Source organism: Osmia lignaria, chromosome 3, assembly GCF_051020975.1.
Source record: "Osmia lignaria lignaria isolate PbOS001 chromosome 3, iyOsmLign1, whole genome shotgun sequence".
Classification (NCBI taxonomy): domain Eukaryota; kingdom Metazoa; phylum Arthropoda; class Insecta; order Hymenoptera; family Megachilidae; genus Osmia; species Osmia lignaria.
The window spans coordinates 10285992-10308260 of NC_135034.1; the positions used below are offsets into that span (position 1 = coordinate 10285992).

Sequence of the window (22269 nt, forward strand, 5' to 3'; positions counted from 1 at the left end):
AAATAAGTTCTAATCTTCTATATAAGCTCTAAATAAGTTCTAAACCAAAACTAACCCTTGAAATCTCGGTGAATGAAAAAACTTTTCATTTTTCAAGAACATTTAAACAGTATACAGTAACTGATGGCTAATAAGTAGTAAATGCGACACACCTCTACGCCTTACCATACCAAAAATAACGCAAACAGAAATAGATGAACGTATTACTGACTCGTTTCGTTGGACGGAACTTCCAGACGAAATAGATTTCAGTAGCTTAAACGTTGCCAGTAGCTTCGAGGGTCATCGACTGGTGCCGTGTCACTCGGAATACACCTTTAATCAAAATTCATAAAGAACCATCCAAATTCTCCATACCTCAAGTAATCGAAAAAGAAACCAAAACCAACTCAACCCTTGAAATCTCGGTGAATGAAAGAACTTTTCATTCAATAATATCAAAAACTTTCAAACTCCTGCCCGTCGTTAGGAGTATCTAATAAATAGTGAATAATTTGTAAATAAAATATAATGAACAATCGTGGATCAATTTTAAATAATATATTATAGTGTAAAAATTAATTTAAAGAGTATTAAAAATGATCAAGGAAGAAGGAAACGAAATCAGTGATTACTTTAGCTCGAATTTCTCCGAGCTACAAAATGCGATCAGCCCTCAAGAGATGAAAAAATTCAGAGCCTTAGATATTAATTCTGAAAGGATTGCCTTTTTATTGAGATACCCCGAGACTCACGTTCTGACATCAGAAGTGCCTAATGAAATGCTGAAGAGCAGCGAGAAAGCTATTCAACTTAAAGATATTGGGAATAAATATTTTGGACGCGGTGAATTTGTTAAAGCGCTGGAAACTTATTCGAATGCTGTCCTGTTAGCACCTCGAAAAGGTAATTAATCAATGAATACATTTGTAATAATTACTTTTCCTTGAAGTTTTTGAAAGCTATGTCCTTGTGATCTTTCTAAAGGAAAATCCTTGTGGAAATTCTAAAAAGGGAAGGGCAAAACGGGTAGATAGGGAGGTGTTATTAGGGGTCCTGAAAAGGAAGGGTGCAAAATGGGAAGGGAAAACGTCGAGAGGTCTTGGCGATTGTAACGGGGAGGCACTCGTGTCACCATGTTACAATTTATAATGTAACTATTAATTTCTCAGATTTGGGTGTAATATTGGCAAATCGTTCGGCGACGCTTTATCATCTGGAGAAACACGATTATGCTTTGACAGATGTACGGGAAGCTCTACGCGCTGGTTACCCCCAAGAATTCCTGTACAAGCTCGAAGAAAGACAGGCTAGATGTTTGCTAGCTTTAAAAAGACACGACGAGGCTATCTTAGCATTTAGAAGCGCGTTAAAAGCTCTGGATAATGCGAAATTACCTTCAGAAAAGAAGCAGAAGCTGGAGGCGGATATGAGGGTGATGCTTGCCGTAATGGAAAAGGGTAATCAATTAGCTCAAAAAGCGCCCAAGGTTACCCAGAAGAAGGATAAAATTGACGAGCAGAAGAAATCGGTCGCCAAGATCGAGGTTGTCAATCCTTTGTATCTCTCTTGCAGCAAAGCTGTTGAAATAAAAGATGAAGGTGGTGATATAGGAAGACACGCTGTTGCTACTAGAAATATCGAACCTGGTGAAATACTTGCCGTAGAGAAATCACATTGTTCGTTTATTCTAGCGGAATACAGGTGTGATTTTATTTAATTTATGATTTTAGTTTTGAATGAAATCTGAAAGGAAAAATAAGTAATAAGTTCTGGATACATCATTTTATACCATCTGTTCGGTAATTAACTTTAATTTAATTTCAGACTTACGCATTGCCACCTCTGTATGAGCAAGATATTCGTGCCAATACCATCCAATTGTCAAGTATGCAGTTACCTAGCTTATTGCAGTACTTCCTGCAGGGATGCGGATCAAAAAGTACACAAAAATGAATGTACAGTACTACCCAGTTTATGGATGTCAAAAACTTCTGTCACGTGTTTCTTAGCTTTAAGGACAATCACGCAAAGGCCCTTCGAAGAATTGATTAAATTAAAGGATAAGTTAAAATCTTCAAAGGGTAGATTCGAAGTTTCAGCACAACAGCCTTATCGAGCTGATGATTTCGAAGCCTATTACGGATTGGGTAATTAAATTATTTTGAATGATTCAACTATTAGTTTGCTACTTTACATATCACATACTACGTACATTCGTGTTTCACTTTATACAGTAACCCATGAAGAAGAAAGAACGGCTGAAGATGTTCTCCATAGAACTTACATAGCTGTCTGGTTACTGAGGTTGTTAAAAGCAGGCCCTTATTTCCCGGAAGATGTTAAAACTCCAGACACAGCAGAAGCAAAGCCATCCGAGGGTGAATTGTTCATAGGTGGTCTAATTTTACATAGTTTAATGTTGCTGCAATTCAATGCTCACGAGGTGAATCATACAACAAATTTATTGACATCAATTATAGATAACAATAAAATGCTTGTGTTTATCCTTCTTCATTTTATTTTCCATATTTTTAGATATCAGAATTAACAATACCAAGAGGCGAAAAAACGTTGGCAAAAGCTAAAAGTATTTTCATAGGGGGTGGTATCTTTCCGACGATAGCACTGTTTAATCATTCATGTAATCCTGGTATCATTAGGTACATCTAATTACTAATTACTGATCAAATTAGACCCAAGTATTACAAATTATTAAACTAAAAATTTAATCAATTTTAATAATCATACGATTATTGTAATTTAATTAACAAAATGTTTCTATGGCTCAAAATGTTTAATGGGAAGAAAATTATAATTGTTACTTGTAAATATATAGATACTTCGTCGGTACTACTATGATTGTTCGAGCAGTCCGTTCAATTGCCAAGGGGGAAGACATCTCTGAAAATTATGGTCCAATTTTCACTGTAACTCCTGAAGCTGAACGAAAAAGGACACTAAGATGGCAATATTGGTTCGATTGCAACTGCGAAGCCTGTACGGGTCATTGGCCTGTTTTGGAAGAAATTGATCCAACGATTTTAAGGTAGAATTTTATAAAAACAACTTACTCCCGATCGAAGATGTCCAAGGGTGTTCCATTTCCATATTTTTTTTTAGATTTAAATGCGAGACTGGAGCAGAATGCGGCAATATTCTACCTGTAAGAACTGATACCAACGAATTCATGATCAGATGTCTAAAGTGTGGCAAGAATACGAATATTTTGAAAGGTTTAAAAGCTTTACAGGACACTGATGTGCTTTTCAAAGTTGCTTCTAATAATCTTGAAGAAGGGAACCACGTTGAAGCGTTAGAATCCTATTTGAAGATTCTAAAGCTTTTAGATGAAACTCTTGCTTTGCCTATCAGAGATTATCATATTTGCCAGCAGGGTGTTCGATTATGTATGCTTCCTCTAGGTAATTGCAGTTATGTTTAAGGTGATGCGAGCGTCGAGGCCGAACTTCCAATTCCGCATCGGTAAAACAGGCCATGTTTGATCGAAAATGAACAGAAACTGATTTAAGCGCCACCTGAATTATTGCATCCAACTAACGGCATGCTATACTACGTTACCTTTCGCAAATACCTAAATGACACATGTATGCTATATGTATAAGTACATAATTAAACAATACTGACCATGCATTCATTATTATTAATTTTCTTCCCGTAAAATTGTATTTGCAATGTGGTACACTTCAGAATCTTAAAGACATAGTTCCTGAAAAAAAAAACATAACAGCGATTAAATAGAAAAAAAGCATTTTCGCAGCCAATTCGCTCGTATTATTTGCTGCATAATTAATAAATATACCATAGAAATAATGATACAGTTATTAATTAGTCAGCAAATAATAACGATTGCCCAGGTCTCACCACGGGGAGGTTGCTGCGGGTGGAGACCCGCCCTACCTCATCCCATCCACCCTTCCATTTATGCAAATTTTTATTTTTATTCAATACCGTCATCCTTTTGATGCACATTTGCAAAACGTTTTTGACTGTTGTGCAAACGAACAACAAAAGGAGCATTATTTTTATTCACTACCTACCTATCTACTTATCTATACATATATTTACGTAGATTTTTTTTCCTATGCTTTTTATTCCTATCGCAACAATTTTTAATTTTGATTTTGATTACAGATCTGTAATTAATAAATATGCAATTGCATATTTGACCTACATACTTATACTACTAAGAATATCTATCTATACGAGCGCTCGTAATTATATTAAAAATTCGCTTAAATCTAACGCTTCCTAATTAAACACTGCAGTGTTTGACGATTATATCTTAATGACTATATACATAAATAAGTCCAATGAATTTGTTGATTTTGTTGTCCTCGCCAGAATACTTCCTAAAATAAAACTGAAAAGCATTAAACATAATTTAAGAAAATAATAAGGCGCATGTAGCCTTAATCATAAATTTATAACCTGCCTGAAACAAACAGCAAAGGATTAAATACAATTTTCAAAAATAGTACGGTTCAAATATTACCACATATAAAAATCATTTTTCCTTTTCAATCATTTTCACCTTGCTTTACTTAATTGGATACATTGAATTCCATTTATGGACGCTAGATTTTATATTACATTTCTTCCAATCGATTATCCGATATTATTATTTCATATTCCCTATAAAGATATTTCTCTGTAACAGAAACTGATTAATTGAATCCACATACAGACAAAGAAAAATTAAAAGCTGGAAAGAAGATACATTAGTAACAATAAAATTTTATAAAAGTCAGAGTGGTTGTTAATAATTCAAAATCAATTTGATACGAAATATGAATTTAAAGCAAACTTCAATACCAAAGTAAAGAGAAAAAAATTCAGATAAATATATATTTGAGTTAAGTGATTTGAGTTAAGAACATTAATTATTTCATTTTATTGTATTTAATATTCGTTCATTTCGCGACAAATAGCACACAATATTTTAATTGAAACAACTGCCTTTTACTGCAATATATAGTACGAACAACCACGACTCTACTCGACTTTATTGCATTATATTATTCAATACACTTTTCAATGCAAATTTATTGTAAATGGAAAAACTGAAAAGAAAATCACGAGTGGACTTTGCTTTTGAGGAAAAGAATTTGAAAATTTATAAAAGTAATTTAATTAGCTTCTCCGTAAGCTTGAAACAAAACATCGCGATCAAAAATTAAAACTAAACAACTCGAACAACAATTATCCACTACTTTTGTTTAAATAAAGAAGAATTAAAATAATAAGCTATCTCGAATGAACAAATATTCCTTGAAATAATTTATCACCAATCACAAAATAAAATGAACTTTCATTTTAAATAAAACTTTGAATAAAGTTCTATTTAAAACTTTATCGTATTTAATAATAATCTGAAAACATTAAATTCATATATTATTTAACAGTATTTCCAACAAACGAATGCTCAAAATTTTCAAAAGGGAAGAAAAAAGAATGAGGGCGGGGCAGGGTACAGGGTAACCTGAAAAGAAAAGTTTGACTGCCCATAAGAGCAATCCCTAAGCAAACCCTATAAAACAAACCGAAATCACACGCAACACTAATTGTAAAATTGCAAACATTCTGAACTATGACAAAACATCGGCTGGCAACGAAGGGTTTCACGCCCCCTAGACTTACGCCAGACGCTACATACCACCCACCCCGCCTGGACGTCGTAACGCCAGGACAGGATGCACCCCTTCGCTAAAAGCGCTACCCGCCCGTCCAACACGTTGCATCCAACGGTGTCAGATTGACGGACGCCCATAGTATAGACAAAAGGACTACAGTTTAGAATATGGTAACATATTTTCATATGTTCCGTATTCTAAAACTGCGCCTGCAAAGGCCTAGTAATGCATGGGTATATCTCCCAGAGATGGTGTTCACGGTCTTAGGCCGCGGAATCCAATGGATTCCCACCGAATGTGAGTCATAGTTACTTCCACTAATTTAATAAATGCAAAAAAGTAAAAAATTTAATAGCAATCGCGAATTCATTCGCAACACTAATTTCATTAATTATATAATATGTACAAAAGCGTACGCGTGAAAGCTGCTCCATTATACGCAACACTAAGCTGAAAAAAAGAAAAAAAGAGAAAACGCGAACTGTAACGCAACACTACTCAAATCTACCGAATTTTGTAAGACGCAACACTAATCTAAAAAAAGGGTACAGCCAATCCAAGGCTGTACCACGGCAGCTGGTCCATAGCTGCCTTATGGACCATAGCAACTCCACTGGATCGTTTTGGGGCATTCCTAATGCAAAACGCGAATATTCATTACCACAACACTAATTAGCAGGGAACTCTATAAACTAATGTGAAGCAATCGCGTATTTATAAGACGCAACACTGGGAAACAATCGCGCTAATGTCATTCGCAACACTATCTTTAACAGACATGCAATTAAAATGCAGAAAAGGGGGATTCTCAAACCGTGAATTTTTTACTCGCAACACTAATTTCATTAATTATATAATATGTACAAAAGCATACGCGTGAAGGCTGCTCCATTATACGCAATGCTAAGCTGAAAAAAAGAAAAAAAGAGAAAACGCGAACTGTAACGCAACACTACTCAAATCTACCGAATTTTGTAAGACGCAACACTAATCTAAAAAAGGGGTATAGCCAATCCAAGGCTGTATCACGGCAGCTGGTCCATAGCTGCCTTATGGACCATGGCAAATCCACTGGATCGTTTTTGGGCATTTCATCATATATCGCAACACTAATGCAAAACGCGAATATTCATTACCGCAACACTAATTAGCAGGGAACTCTATAAACTAATGCAAAGCAATCGCGTATTTATAAGTCGCAACACTGGGAAACAATCGCGCTAATGTCATTCGCAACGCTATCTTTAACAGGCATGCAATTAAAATGCAAAAAAAGGGGATTCTCAAACCGTGAATCTTTTACTCGCAACACTAAAGCAATCAACATTAAAAAGCAAAACTCTCCAAAATCTTAAAGCAATCAACATTGAAAAGTTTAATTCTATTTTAAAGCAATGCAAGAAAGAAACCTGATATTTAAAGTTCGCAACATTAAATGAAAATCGCGATAATCATGCATACGCAACATTAAATTGAACCGTGATCGATATTCATTCGCAACACTAAATTGAACCGTGGTCAATATTCGCAACACTAAATTGAAAACGCGATTTGCCCAAAATCATGGGGGTCACGGGCCCCCTCTTGTCCTGAAATTACAAAACTACAACTACAGGCAAGCACAGTGACAAAGTAGTAACGATAATGATTTCCCATCCTTTTTTGCAAAAGGATGCAAAATCATTAGTAGTTCCCCTCTTGAAAGACAGTTTGTCGGGGCGCTTCGGCATATAGCCTTTTCTTTCTTCAGGCGGTCCACCCACCTGAAACTTATATCTAAAGCTCGAGACTTGCAAATTCGCAAAACAAAAAAAAAACCATCAACAAAAAAGAAATATCGCGAAATACTAATTGACACGTAGACGAAAAAGGACTTTATATAAGTCGTTGTTCGTGCACACGTGCCGTGCTCGAGCAGAACTTGTGCGTTTCGTGCTATCGCGATCGCGTATGACGACTTATGAAGTCGCCAAAAATTTGAAAAATTGTACAGATAGATCAAAGGCGAATGGCATACTCCATCCGTATCGATCGTATCGTCAATTCTTCAAATATATTCCAGGTACAGGTTGATCACGCGAAATCGCGCCTACCCGACCAAGATACTGTGACAACCTGTCCCGGCCCTACCTACTTACGATCTATCACACACACCAGAAGGTATACTACCTACCTACCTAACCCTATATTTAAAAAAGGCAAGATCACATTCTCACAAAAATTCATTCCACGACCCCCATACACTCCACCCGGGCGCAAGAGCCTAAACTAGGGAGAACGTCCCGGGACGCCTCCGTCACCCGAGTTTCATCTCACATCACACTCTACGGTACGTACCATTTTTCACTGAAATCGTCTGGCAAGGCTAGCAATCATTGCGTATAATGATAATTACAAAATTTAATTAACTACTTTGATGTAGAATATTTCATAATAATGGTAATAATCACGGTAATAGTAATGGCAATATAGTAATAGTAATGGTAATAATACTATTTAGTTTGTACGTTCATTGTACATCTTATTGAATAAAATATTATTTCAAATTAAAAGTTAAATGAAAAGGTTATTAAACCGACGCAATCCCACAGCCTAAAAACACACACACCATATGTGGAAATTACGTCGTGCACGATATACTAACACAATGCCAGCCGCTTATTAATTGTTATTCTTATGAACTAGGTCATCGTGCCCATTGCCTCTACCTATCCAAGTAGCACCTGGGCACGTGAATGGGCTTTGGCAATAAACACGGAAGGGGTTAAACCTGAAAATCCTGATCTAGAAACATGATTAGTACACAAACATCGAACGGACTAATATTTCACTATTTTAATAAAAGTGACTCGACTTTGTAAATATAAAGCTTTAAGAACAAATACTGAAAAGTAGAATTGAGCAACTATGACGCAAACATGGTGCACTGCTAATATCAGCTGGCAACGAAGGGTCTCACGCCCCCTAGACTTACGCCAGACGCTACATACCACCCACCCCGCCTGGACGTCGTAACGCCAGGACAGAGTGCACCCCTTCGCTAAGAGCGCTACCCGCCCGTCCAACACGTTGCATCCAACGGTGTCAGATTGACGGACGCCCATAGTATAGACAAAAGGACTACAGTTTAGAATATGGAAACATATTTTCATATGTTCCGTATTCTAAAGCTGCGCCTGCAAAGGCCTAGTAATGCATGGGTATATCTCCCAGAGATGGTGTTCACGGTCTTATGCCGCGGAATCCTTGTAACTAATTTGATTAATTAAATAATAAAAAGGATTGAGTTTAAAAACCAAAAGGATTCCCACCGAATACTAGTCAGTGCATCGTCATATTTACTCTCGCGTTGGAAATTTCTCGCAACACTAATTTAATAAAGGCAAAACTCTAATAAAAAGGAATTTAATGTCAAAATTGAATTTGATATTTTATTAAAAGCAAAATGACTAATTAAGAATTCTTTACAATGAAAAAAGAATTTATTATGAAAATTAATAAAAAATTAAAACATCCTCGGGCGACTCCCTCATCAGAGTAACTTTTCAGGAATACGCAAAATGTGTTGAAATAGATCACTCTGACTTGGAAATCTACCCGTCACGAATTGTCTTCTTGCACATAAATTGTTCAATTTTACATGAAATGAATTGAACTTTACTCCTCGTAAACAGGTCTCAAATTATATTTGAATTTACAATGTACAAAATGTAATGAAATCAATGTAAAATCATAATTAATATGTATATTCAGTATACATATTATATCACCAATAAAAACTGAATAAAATTGTTTCTATATTAAAATATTTCATATTCCACATTTAAGAACATTTAACAACATTTAAGAGCATTCATATATTTCATAAATATCTATTGGAATATGTGGAATTGAAATGATATTAAAACGCGGTGTACAAGAAGACCTAGCCTGAACTAACTAAATGAAATGAAACAATAAAAATGTTACTACACATGGGTATAATCATACCCATGGTCACTATGCTTGCCAACCAAGTATACAACCGGTAACCCGTGTCGATTCGGACCATTCGTCCTACGACATGATTGGGCACCGGAGGAACCATAAAACATGCGACTCACCGTTCGCAGATATACTCTTCTTCCGACAGTCAAACACCAGGTAGCAGGCTGCCTTGTAGGAGAAGACGGAAGTCGTGAAGAAAGCTGTTCATCTGTAACAAAAAAAGAAGAATTACGGTTAATTTTGAAAATTATCAATTTTTATTCTAATAAAATTGTATATGAAATTTAATTTTATAAAATATTAACAATTAAAAAGAAATCTCAATTATCAAGTGTTGAAATTGTAAATTATTCTATTTTAATAAAAAGCAATTAAGTGACGTACCAAGGCGGAAGTCGTGAAGAAAGCCATCATCAGGATATCCAGGAACTCGGCAATCAAAAAATTCATCTGTAACAAAACAAAAAAGAATTACGGTTAATTTTACAAATTATCAATTTTTATTCTAATAAAATTATATATGAAATTGAATTTTATAAAATATTAGCAATAGCAATTAAGAACTCTCAATTATCAAGTATTGAAATTGTAAATTATTCTATTTCAATTAAAATTAATTAAATAAAGTAATAAGATACTTACACTCTTTCCTTATGGAGCAACGCCCAAAACTCCTCTTCAGTGGTGCTTTGACTCTAATCCCGAATATATCGAGCAATTAAAGAAAAAAAAAAGAAAAAAAAAATAAAGATATAAAGTAACGCGACCGAGAATAATTTCCGGCGAACAATTGTAATGACTCTACTTTCACGATGAAAAAGGAAAAAGCAGAGCCGCGATGCTCTAAAGAATATTTTATAATCCGCAGCAAACACTGACTCTACTTTCGCGTGATTCCTAATCATACAAACGCAACTCTATTCAGGGCCAGTTCGCCCTTGCAAAAATCAAAACATTGGAAGTATATTCGTACAAACACTGACTCTACCGACCGCATTGCGCGCGGCCACAACAATTCCTGAAAGAAAAACTTAGTGGGCAGGGATGGGCTGGGTGGAAATAAACAAAACAACATTCTTCTTATTGAGTGTTCGTAACGGAAATACTGTTATTAATGGCTTGTAAATGAAAATATCTATGTTCGTCAAATATATTCGACGAGCACAAATATTGTTAAATCTGAATATTGATCCTAGATTGAAATGAAATGTTTTAAATAATTGTTGATAATTATTTCAATGAATATTACATCGATAGAAAATCATTTTGTAATACAGATAATAGACTATGGTATTAAAGCAGAGGATTTTTGTTGTTAAGATTATAAGCATACTACAAATTGTTGGAAATTCTATTATGGCATGATTTATAAATTATCTAATTCTTTTCAATAAGCAAAGTCCAATAATTAACCATGCTTAAACAGCATATGATTTAAAAACGAGATTCTATTTTAATTTAAACTTGCATCGAAAACTGGATATTATAATATAATTACTACTATTTAACAAAAATAGATTGTTTAAAATAATTAATAATTGCAGAAGAGAAGTAATCATTTGCAGTAGAATACGAATTATTTCAATTTAGTTCTACTTTAAAACAAATGTATTAAAACACTGGACGAAATTATTCAATAAAATGAAAAATTAATTATTCTTTTTCTATGAATTGGTTAAAGAAAAAAAATGTCTTTAATCTTTTCTTTCTTGACTTTGGTAGCAAGTAATTATCAAAAATGCTTATAATTAACAACGACTCAATAAAAAACAAGTATGAATAAATGTTAATAATTGATTAGAATAAATTAAAACAATAAATTCTTACGAAATTCTATTTTAAACCTATATCAGATGTCATGGCGTCCTTTCAATATTCATCAAATATCTGTAACAAATAAGAAATACCAATTTATGTAAATAAAATTTAATCAACAATAATAAAATTATTACTAATAAACGACCGAACTATAATTTATGCAAAATATTTTAATAGGTAGAGTGCGCACCTACTACTTATACGGAAGGATGCTCTCAACACGTCTTGTCACTTCGACGTTCGCGAGAGAAATGACGAGACCTTCCTTCCTGCCGAAAACCGATCAGCACCATTCGGTATTATTCGGTAATGTTCGTCCCCAGCCGAACCGAAGCCGGTAGACGAACAGATCTCATAATATTACGATGCTCAAGAGAGAATGTTATTAAATATCAAACAGTAAATTTTGTGAAAGAATATTAAAAACGTTCAATATTGGTTAGGAAATTAACGATATAAAAGGGAAAGTAATTCAAATTCTGCTGTTCCAACCTCATTGTACAATCGCAGCAAGAGCACAAATTTTCAACTCTTGTATTTTTGAAGAAAATGCCGAATTAATGTCAAATATCAAGAATCTAGACTTCTCTTCGATGGTTGTTTCTGTTTTTTGTACTTTTAACACCCGATCGGCAATTTAATTTAATATTTGAAGATAATTTAATCTTACCTGTTGCAGACACGTGAAAGACGGACGAAGCTTCAGAGAGGACTGATGCACTGCGCCACAAATCGACGGACTCGCTCACACAACGACGTGTCTGATTGGTCGAAATGAGAGGACGCCAACATGGGACGACCAATCACAGCCATCGATAGAAGTTTCAAAGTGCTTCGAAACATTAATACTAATCGTAAGGGAAAGGTTCGTTAAAAATTATCGACGCCATATTGAAATAAAATCAAGATTACTTTTCTCAACTTTAAACACCAAAATATACGAAACAAAGTAGAAAAAATATAAGATATTGACGGGATTTAAGAAATTTTTGATATAAAGGCAGAATAAATGAAGGAAATGTTATTTTAATTCGTATCTATATCGGTGTAATAGTAAAAAACGAGAAAATCAATTATCACGATATATAACAATAAATTACGAGAAAAATGTACTAAAACCATGAAAAAATGCAATAATATTCGAAAAATTATTGATATAAAGGGAAAATAATTCAGATTCTGTTCTTCCAACTTCATTGTCAATTCACGGCAAGAGCAAAAAATTTCAACTCACGTATTTTTAAAGATAACCTCGAATTAATGTCAAAAAACAAAGAGCTAGACTTCTCTTCGGCTATTCTTTCTCTTTTTTGTATTTTCAACACCCGAAAGACAGTTTAATTTAATATTTGAAGATAATTTAATCTTACCTGTTGCAGACACGTGCAAGACGAACGAAGCTTCGAAGAGTAATGCTGTACTGCGTCACAAATCGACGCACTCGCTCACACAGCGACGTGTCTGATTGGTCGAAATGAAAGGATGCCGAATGAAACAACCAATCACAGCCATTGGTAGAAGTTTCGAAACTGTAATGCTAATCGTAATGGAATCGTTCATACAATAACTGTCGTCGTGATATGGATAAACTGAAAAATAAAACACTGCAAGGATGAATGAAAAACAAAATTCTTTTTATATTTTAGAAAGATACAACCTCAATTTAATGTTAACTAAATGATTTATTAACAAAACATGTGATTGCTATCTGTAATAGGAAAGCCAAAACAATTATACGATACGCTTTTATTTTAAAGTCTTAGATTCGTAAGAGTACAAAATAATACAACATAAAACGACGATTCTCTTTCTCCAGTAACTTTTCTTCACACCAAAATGTCTGTCTGGCCCTTTAGTCGATCTTGAAGTCGGTACAACACTAACCATTGTTTTATCATTATAATCGTTCTTAATTGTAACTTAATTCTTGTTCCTTTTCACTCGTACACTTTAAAAAGCAATGAGCACATTTCGTTGATTCAACGCACTTGATAGCCCTTGTCACAAAAATTTTGGATGCGTGTATACTGCATCAGTGTGTGTGTATGAATTAATGCAATCTGTATGTGTGTTCGTGGTGTATGCATAACACACGCGTGTATAAGTGGTCTTAATGTTAATATTACACACGTACGTGAAGTCTGATGCGTGTAGAAAGTTAACAGCTTAAATACTAAACATTCTGTACTGTCTGTTCATTTTTTTTCCATATCTCTTACAAATGTCTTTTTAAATTCTTTATTATCATTGCTTCGTCCGAGTATGTACGCGTGGTAACGATTATATTTTTTTTTGTTTTCTTTCGTATATTTACATATAAAATCGAGTTTCTTTTTTGTCTTCCATCCGGCACATTTTGTCGGTCCGTTCTCTCGAACACTTTTAGCACCTAACTGCAAGTAAATAGAGAAGACACTTAATATAAAACATTCACTTGATTGTATCATCGATGATCGATTCCAACGTTGAAGAAAAGTGTACGCGAAGCTTTTTATCATATAAAAATACGAGATTTGATCCGTGCATTTGTTTGTTTTGTTTCTTAATTTGTGGTAATATTAATACCGTCTATCACGGGAATCCGAACGAGAACGGCGGTCTCGGCTGCGGCTACGAGTCAGAGATCTTCTGCGAGGGCTACGGGACCTTGACCTAAAATATTAAAGAAACATTTTAAACCATTTTCAATAGGAACGATGCGATTATTCATTAATGCACGACTCCCTACTTCGTCTCAAAAATTTGCCAACACTATTGTTATTAGTCCTGTTAGTTCACGGCTAGAAGGTACATGCTCTGTCATTGTTTTTATATTACTTAATAAGGACATCTATAAGATTGAAAAATAACGTGATTATCAAATGCTTTCTAGTAAACACATGAGACGAAACAGAACGTCGCACGTTAAACACATAGGTACGAAAATGATCGCAAGGCAACTGTAATAGAATTAGGACTGGCTAATTCCTATTTGCCTAAGGGGTGATAAAACTAGTTAGACACAATAATTAATACAAAATGACATCTCACCAATAATGAGAAACCAATAAACGAAAGTGGGATTAATTTAGTTAAATTAAATCTTTACAAATAACTGTTATATATGTATACATATAATATGTATATATATATATACTAATAAACATATTATTATTATTAATATTATTATGTAAAAAGTGACAGTTCTCTGGTCCAATGTACAAATATTATTATTAAAAATAACTGGAAAAAAAAAAGGAAAAGAAATATTAACCATAGTGTTCCTTGATATGCTTTTACCATCCATGACCAGCTTGAACATGGTACGAAACATTGGACTACAGAGAACGTGACACCATAATTAAAAAAAAAAAAGATAAAAAAAGAAAAAGAAAAAGAAAAAAAAGATAAAAAATCTTTGAAAATCGGTGAAATACCAGACAACTGTGAACATGTAGTGGTGGTTGGTGGTGGTGGTACTTGGTTGGGTGGTGGTGGGATGGTGTGTAGGTGGTGATCATTTTGCTTTGCTCAGTCGAAGAGAAGTGGCGGTCGCGTTGTCGGCTAAGTTTAACGTGATGGTTGACGAGTAGTAGTAGTAGCAGTAGTAGTAGTAGTAGTAGTAGAAGTTGGAACGGACGGACGGACTGACGCGCCGAGATTTTGACAGAAGTATTCGTTCATATCGCGTCGGCTGTTCGATGGATTCACGATGCTCCTAGCCGCTAGAGGTTGAGGTAGCCCGAAGAAGTCTTTTTGAAGGGGAACAGACGGACTGACGGACTGACGGACAGCATCGGACTGTCAACTGACGGACGACTTGGCTCCTACCGGTGACTGGTGGTGACTGATGGTGACTGGTTGGGAAGTTAGTGGGCAGGCAGGCTTTTTTTTGTTCAGTTTTGATTGCTAGACTTTTTTTCACGGTGGCTGTAGTAGTAGTAGTAGTAGTAGTAGTAGCAGTAGTAGTAGTGGCGGGGAGACGAGCAGAGCTAGGAGCTGACGCTGGTAGAATCTGCAAACGTCAGTTTTAGCAATATAACTATCAACGTTATCATACTCCTGGCCACTATATCGGTATACACGAGTTCTTTCCTTAATCCAAATTTCACAAAAATTGCACATCTTTGACTTATTTACGATTATAATCCTAGACTGCCCACTCTGATGCGTACAAAAGAAGACTCTACTTGCAGCTGATCGATTAAACTTATATGATGAATGTATCAGTTTCAACTTATCCTTTACGTATACTTATCGTAACGCATTGTGCAGTACGCTAAAACATGGTACTCTATAGCTTTTAGAAGCAAAATAAAATTCAACTTGATGAAAACTAATACAGAAAAATAGAATTTGATAAGAGCAAGCTGCTTCGATGCGTGTACGATAAATAAAAGTGACCAAAATACAAAGTGCAACTGAACTATTTGCACATTAGTGCGTTCCAATGTAAAAAAATCACTGCTAATATAAATATTTAATTAAATTCAATATTTAATTTATACTTTATTCGGTATCTGAATGGTTTGAAAAATTTCTGAAAAATTCAAAAATCGTAATTACTTGTAAGCAGCTATTAATATGTTTACGTATCTGGAATGCTAGAATCTTCAGATACCGAATAATCTTCTATCTGAAACACTTATAAAGTAAAATCAATCAGATTCTATAATAGCACAATAAGCACTAAAAATAAATTGCTTTGAAATGATAAAATTAACACCAGACACCGCTAATTAATTACTTTCATATGCCACCGGTGCTGCTTTTTTTTATGCACCGAACGAGCTTCGTAGTTGCCAACTAATTCTTGATCTTAAACGTTTTTCTTTTCTTTTTTTTCGTATGTTTCAAATTATTTCTTCGTCCTCCGTCTACCGCACTATATTCTAGTTTTGTCCTCTCCAACTTATGCCAATCAATTAACAATTACATGACCGCCGATCGTGACAATTACGCAATTCTTAGTGTTCAATACACCTTCAACAAAATTACTCTACATGTTTCTTTCTTTTCTTTTTTATGATACATTGTGATTCTGCGTGCAAAATTGCGATGATCACAATACAAGCGGTACTTGCAAATACCTACTTGTAACTTGCAGATTGGCTGTTCTTGGTAAGGCCCTGAAAATTTCATAAAAAATTATAAAATAACGAAAATTTACCTGGAATATCGGCTTATCGGTGATCTGCGCGGACTTCTTGACCAGGACCTACAAAAAATTAAGAAAAACTGTTGTATGTTTCAGACTGCTCATTATGTTGCCAATCGCCATGTTTCGCTTTGATTTCTTTCTTTTGTCTACTTGCATCTGAAAATTATGGTTAACAGGGCTAGGAAAATCTTACCTTGGATAACGACCCAACGATTTCCTTCGAGGACTTCGAGATCTGGACCTACAAGTTTGTCAAAAAAGATATATGGTACGTGAAACCTGTTGTTTGCTAAGCATTTTCACAAGGAGATTACAATGGGAGCAATATGAGCTCTAAACGAAATTTGCTACCTCTGCCATAGCTAAAACTTTGCCCTAGCATCTCCCGTTTAGGTTTCCCATGCAGTGTATTTGGTTGCTCTTCGGCTAACCGCACGAATATTCACATTCAATATACATTTTCATCATACTGAAACTGTTATTTTTTAAATTATTTCATATATTTTCATTAAAATCATCTGATATCATTGATCTTGTTATTCATGTAAGAGCACTAGCCAGAAGAGCGGTAAGATCAAATAAATGCAGAATGAAGTATATTGTATCCGCATTCCTATACAAAATAATTAAAAAAAATATCAATTTACAACCGTTGTGCATAAAAAAAAAAAGTTCACCGAAACCCGTGCATTATTTCTTGACATTCTTAGTCGATAACTGCACTTTAATACCTACTTGGCGAGACACTTAGCCGTCTGCAGTAGCTCAAACGTTGCTGTAAAATGCGAATCTCCAACATTTAGAGATCTCTTACCTGGAGTATCTTGGACCGGGTCTACGCCCACCACCTCCTCGTCGACTTCTTCCTGAAGACATTTCTACTCTTACTCTGGTTCCACAGCAACGTCTGTTGAACAAAAACATCATTTTTATTATCAAAATTCATTATCATAACTATTGTAATAACTATACATTTTGAATATTTCACTTACGTTCCATCTAATCCTCTAACTGCATCTTCTGCATCACGTGGATCTTCAAACTCCACGAAGGCAAATCCAGGTGGATTTCTAGCAACCCACACATTCCTAAGTGGGCCGTATTTACTGAATGCAGTTTCAATTTCGTGTTTGCTTGCACTATTTCCCAGGTTGCCGACATATACCTTGCACGAAAGATCCCATTCACGATAACGTGACATTTTGCGTCTGTAAATAATAATAGATTTCTTATCAATATCATTAATGTATATTCACAACTGAAGTTCGTATCATTTGAATACTGATTTCATCTAAATAGATATTACGTTCTTGAGAAACGTAATTCATTAGCAGTAATGAAAATGAATTATCGACACCCACTGTCAGTTTATCTATATTAAAATAATATCGACCGGCGACGAAAGTGCCATTCAGTACAATACTTAAAACACATAAACAAATATGCATAGTATCAAAATAAATTTTAGAATCAACTTAATTTTATTATTGTTTATTTACTAACGTTTAAACTACAATGAAAATTTAGATTACAATTACGGTTAGAAAAGAACGTCGGAATACCGCCATGTTGTACTCTCGACTTACCGCAGTAACGGAGACCTATTATGACAAACTTAAACAGTTCAATTTAAAACAAAAATATGATGCATTACTTAATCTGAAATATTGTAATGATTAAAAAATGGTATTTCTTTCAAGTTTTTATTCATAGAGACATAAAAACATCGCTAAAATATGTCGAAACAAAAACCGACGCCATGTACATTTCGAAGCATTGTCCCCTTTAATCTGCGATATTTATAATTACAAATATGTAGGATTACATCTATTATCGATAAAACATTAGTTTACTTACATTTTTGATGTGTGAATTTATTTAAAGAATTTTATAATCTTATACACAGAACCGTCTCTTCTAACTGCACAAGCAGCAATGCCCACAAAATGGTGGCGTGTGTAGCGTTAATCTTCTTCTGTGGCCTTCTTTCGAAGATGGCATTGGTGCATGTGTATATTGCTTTCCACATTTTTAGTCAAATGAGAGCTTAATACTATTATTATATTTCTGTATTTCTACATAATTATTAAATTTACAATGTATACTAATTTATATTTTCTAAATATTAATTTAACTCAATATCCTTTTGATTTTGACAAAAAATTTTAATATTTTACTCTGCTTTAAGTATAAATTATTTATAACTATCATCACACGGAAGCAATACACCTCTAATTTACGAATTTGTTCAATAAAACTACCTTTAATTAGTATCCAAAAATTGTTTATGAAAATCGATAAGTGTTACACATTGACTTGCGTTGTACGGAAAATGAATGGTATACTTTATACTCCCACTACCTACGACATTGCATCAATAATTAAATTTAAAATATAGTAAATAATATGTATAACAGACAATCTGATTAAAATAGATATACAAATTTATTTTTATGTTTTGAATTATAAAAAAGTTTAATTATGTACAATTTTACAAGACAGATTTACAGATGTAAAGTATATAATTTTATGATAAAAATATAATGTTCATTAATTCTATACCTCTTATATTAATGAACAAGTCTTTTATAATCAATTTTTTCAAGCTGAACCAAGGGTTTTAGTTGTTCAGCAAAGATTCTCATATCTTCTGCTATTGCATCTTGACCACTTGGTGCTAAGACACTCAATTCTACTAAATAGCTTTGAGATATGGCTTCCATACTTTCAGGCATTTTACCCTGCTGACCCATTTTAAATATCTTAGAAACTGTCACCTTCATTCTGCCTTTACGGAACATGTAACCACGTGCAATGTATTCAAAATCTAATCTACATCCAAGTTCTGTTAAAAAGTCAACAACTGTGTTACTGGTTGCAATATCTAAACTACTTCTAACAATGGTTGGACGTGACTTATCACCCAATTCTGGTTGACCAATATACCGTAATTGCCAAGGCATGTCTTGATAATCCAAAGCTCTCCTTACACGTAAAAGCAATGGTTGCTCTGATGCTCTGAAATATAAATGGTCAAATAATTATATTTTTCTCCTATGATACCATATCTATGACTTTATGTTGTAAAGTTATTTTATATACCTAATACTGAAACACATTTCATGATCATTAAAAGTTTCTGGTCCAGTATCAACATTGTCACATAAACCACGTAACCTATGAAGTAATACTTCTACTGCACTATCCAGAACTGATCCTTGTAACAAATACTCTTGGTTTGGAATTATATTAGATTTAAGTGCAGCTGTTAAACTGTCCATTGCTGTACTTATTGGGGCACTCATTTTTAAGGTTGTAAATTTTGTGTGTTTAATAATGTAAGCGTAATAATATATACATAAATAATTGATAAATATTCAGTTGGAGAAGTTGATGCCTGAATTCAATCAGTGACTACATATTGCTACATGTCCAACAAGACTAAACATGACTTTATTCTCTGGGGGTCTTGAATTTATGCCTCGAAAGTGAGCGCCATTTACTTTACCCCGCTATAAAAATTAGTGAAGGTAACTGCAGATGAAATTCGAATTCCGCATCGGTAAAACAGCCCACGTTTGATCGTCGAGGCCGCTTCATAAACACGAGCTACGAATGAAACGAATGAACTGCGCCCTACTGCAAGTTTTACTAATGTATATACAATACCAGTCGACTAAAGTTTTGTACCGTAAAAGACCGTGTTTATTATAAGGTTTATAGACGAAATTGAAGATTTGTATTCATTATCAATAACGTAGAAAATGAATGTGAAAAATATTTATATTGAATGTAATATGGAAAATTTTCTCTCACAAGGAGTAAAAATAGAATAGTGTGTAACCTTAATACCTTTGTTTTTAAATACCCATTCTTACCGGTCAAATGTTTACTCCCATCGTTATCGTTAGTCGTACATTAACAACTGCTGTAAGATGCAAACGGCGAGTTGTAGTCACAGGAATAGGAATAGTAAGTCCTCTTGGAATTGGTGCACAAAATGCCTGGCAAGCTCTCATTAACTCCAAATCAGGTATTACGAAATTAAGCAAACCGGAGTATGAAAAATTACCTTGTAGAGTCGGTAAGAGTTTCATAATTTTTAATTTTTTGAAGGAAAACTTAAATAATTTCTTGTAGATAATATAAAAATGTAATTATTGTTGAATAGCTGCATTAGTACCAAAAGGAGATGGACCTAATCAATTAAATATTGATTCTTACTTTTCAAAAAGTGAGTTACGCACAATGTGTCCTGCTACTGCATATGCATTAATTGCTACAGAGGAGGCATTAAATGATGCAAATTGGAAACCAGAAGCTGAAACAGATAAACAAGATACAGGAGTAGCAGTAGGGATTGGAATGATAGATTTGGTAGATGTATGTACAACATATGAAGCTTTAAAGAAGGGATATAACAAAGTCAGTCCATATTTTATACCAAGAATATTACCAAATATGGCTGCTGGACAGATTAGCATTAAATATGGCTTTCGTGGACCAAATCATTCTGTATCAACAGCATGTGCAACTGGAGCACATGCAATTGGTATGTTAAATCTGAACACAAGTAAAAAATATTATCTATGTTTGTTATGTAATTAAACAAAATTTTTACATTACAATTTATATAGGTGATGCATCTCGTTTTATTCGTGGTGGGGAAACAAGTGTAATGGTATGTGGAGGAGCAGAAGCATGCATTAGCCCTCTTGCTATAGCTGCTTTCTGTAGACTTAGAGCATTAAGCACTAATAAAAATGATTTTCCATATGAAGCATCAAGGCCGTTTGATAAAGACAGAGATGGGTTTGTAATGGGAGAAGGTGCTGCCATATTAGTATTGGAAGAGTTAAACCATGCACTTGAAAGAAAAGCTAAGATTTATGGAGAAGTATTAGGATATGGGTTATCTGGTGATGCAGCACATTTAACTGCACCCAGTGAAGATGGTACTGGTGCTATACTAGCTATGGATAGAGCTGTAAAAGATGCTGGTATAGAAACTGTAGAAATTACTTTTATCAATGCCCATGCAACCTCTACTCCTTTGGGTGATGCTATTGAACTAAAAGCTATAGAATCATTTCTAGGGCAACATAGTAAAAATGTCACTGTGTCTAGTACAAAAGGTGCTCATGGTCACTTGCTGGGAGCAGCAGGAAATTTAGAAGCTATTTTTACTATTCTAGCAATAAGAGATGGCATAATCCCGCCAACATTAAATTTGCATAATTTAGATGTAGAAACGAATTTAAATTTTGTTCCTAATGTAAAAAAGAGCTGGAATTCAACTTCAAAGCGGGTAGCTCTAAAAAATGCTTTTGGTTTTGGAGGGACAAATGCGTGCTTATGTTTTGCACAATACAACGAATAAGCGCATTACTACGAAACTACGATACTTCTGTAAATCATAATAACAAACACAACATAACATGAACTAGTCATTCCTCAATGTACATTAATTAATACATACACTGTATCTGCAAGAAACATATGCATAATTTTACTCCTTTATGGTGATATAAAATAATATTAAGCTAGGATATAATAACTCAAATATTTTTTAATATTTTTGTGTAGCATACGACACAAAACTCATGTAATATATTATGTAAAGAAAAACATTTTTATATTATGTATTATTTGTAAAAGATTGTACAGAGAAATGTAATTTGAAATTATATA

The 22269-nt window shown here is 34.2% G+C and overlaps 4 protein-coding genes and 2 long non-coding RNA genes across 12 annotated transcripts; 3 read left to right on the top strand and 3 right to left on the bottom strand.

Moving 5' to 3' along the window:
• Positions 1-62: 62 nt before the first annotated feature.
• On the top strand, positions 63-4715 carry LOC117608020 (protein-lysine N-methyltransferase SMYD4). Its single transcript, XM_034332456.2, has 7 exons — positions 63-885; positions 1152-1683; positions 1807-2129; positions 2217-2425; positions 2518-2642; positions 2819-3028; positions 3103-4715. The coding sequence occupies exons 1-7, from the start codon at positions 579-581 to the stop codon at positions 3422-3424; spliced, it is 2028 nt and encodes a 675-aa protein (XP_034188347.2). The 5' UTR covers positions 63-578; the 3' UTR covers positions 3425-4715.
• Positions 4716-9483: 4768 nt separating this feature from the next.
• Positions 9484-11043, bottom strand: LOC117608027 (uncharacterized). Its single transcript, XR_004582281.2, has 3 exons — positions 10263-11043; positions 10005-10070; positions 9484-9828 (listed from the first exon to the last, which is right to left on the bottom strand). It is a non-coding gene; the product is annotated as an uncharacterized LOC117608027 (long non-coding RNA).
• A 747-nt stretch (positions 11044-11790) lies between these two features.
• LOC117608138 (uncharacterized) lies at positions 11791-13082 on the top strand. Its single transcript, XR_004582298.2, has 3 exons — positions 11791-12034; positions 12118-12303; positions 12818-13082. It is a non-coding gene; the product is annotated as an uncharacterized LOC117608138 (long non-coding RNA).
• LOC117608137 (RNA-binding protein 1) lies at positions 13052-18595 on the bottom strand. 7 transcript variants are annotated; one of them, XM_034332773.2, is made up of 7 exons: positions 18436-18595; positions 17571-17786; positions 17393-17485; positions 16772-16819; positions 16588-16635; positions 14004-14090; positions 13052-13831 (listed from the first exon to the last, which is right to left on the bottom strand). In XM_034332773.2, the coding sequence occupies exons 2-7, from the start codon at positions 17777-17779 to the stop codon at positions 13828-13830; spliced, it is 489 nt and encodes a 162-aa protein (XP_034188664.1). In that variant the 5' UTR covers positions 17780-17786; positions 18436-18595; the 3' UTR covers positions 13052-13827. The 7 variants fall into 7 exon arrangements, with proteins under 7 accessions (XP_034188664.1, XP_076544142.1, XP_034188668.1 ...); XM_076688027.1 differs by lacking the exon at positions 16588-16635; XM_034332772.2 differs by lacking the exons at positions 13052-13831; positions 14004-14090 and adding an exon at positions 14868-15432.
• Positions 18596-18751: 156 nt separating this feature from the next.
• On the bottom strand, positions 18752-19883 carry MED18 (mediator complex subunit 18). Its single transcript, XM_034332771.2, has 2 exons — positions 19681-19883; positions 18752-19596 (listed from the first exon to the last, which is right to left on the bottom strand). The coding sequence occupies exons 1-2, from the start codon at positions 19881-19883 to the stop codon at positions 19149-19151; spliced, it is 651 nt and encodes a 216-aa protein (XP_034188662.1). The 3' UTR covers positions 18752-19148.
• Positions 19884-20463: 580 nt separating this feature from the next.
• LOC117608134 (3-oxoacyl-[acyl-carrier-protein] synthase, mitochondrial) lies at positions 20464-22257 on the top strand. Its single transcript, XM_034332769.2, has 3 exons — positions 20464-20662; positions 20750-21130; positions 21216-22257. Exons 1-3 carry the CDS (start codon positions 20464-20466, stop codon positions 21956-21958), a joined length of 1323 nt encoding a protein of 440 aa, XP_034188660.1. The 3' UTR covers positions 21959-22257.
• Positions 22258-22269: the final 12 nt, after the last annotated feature.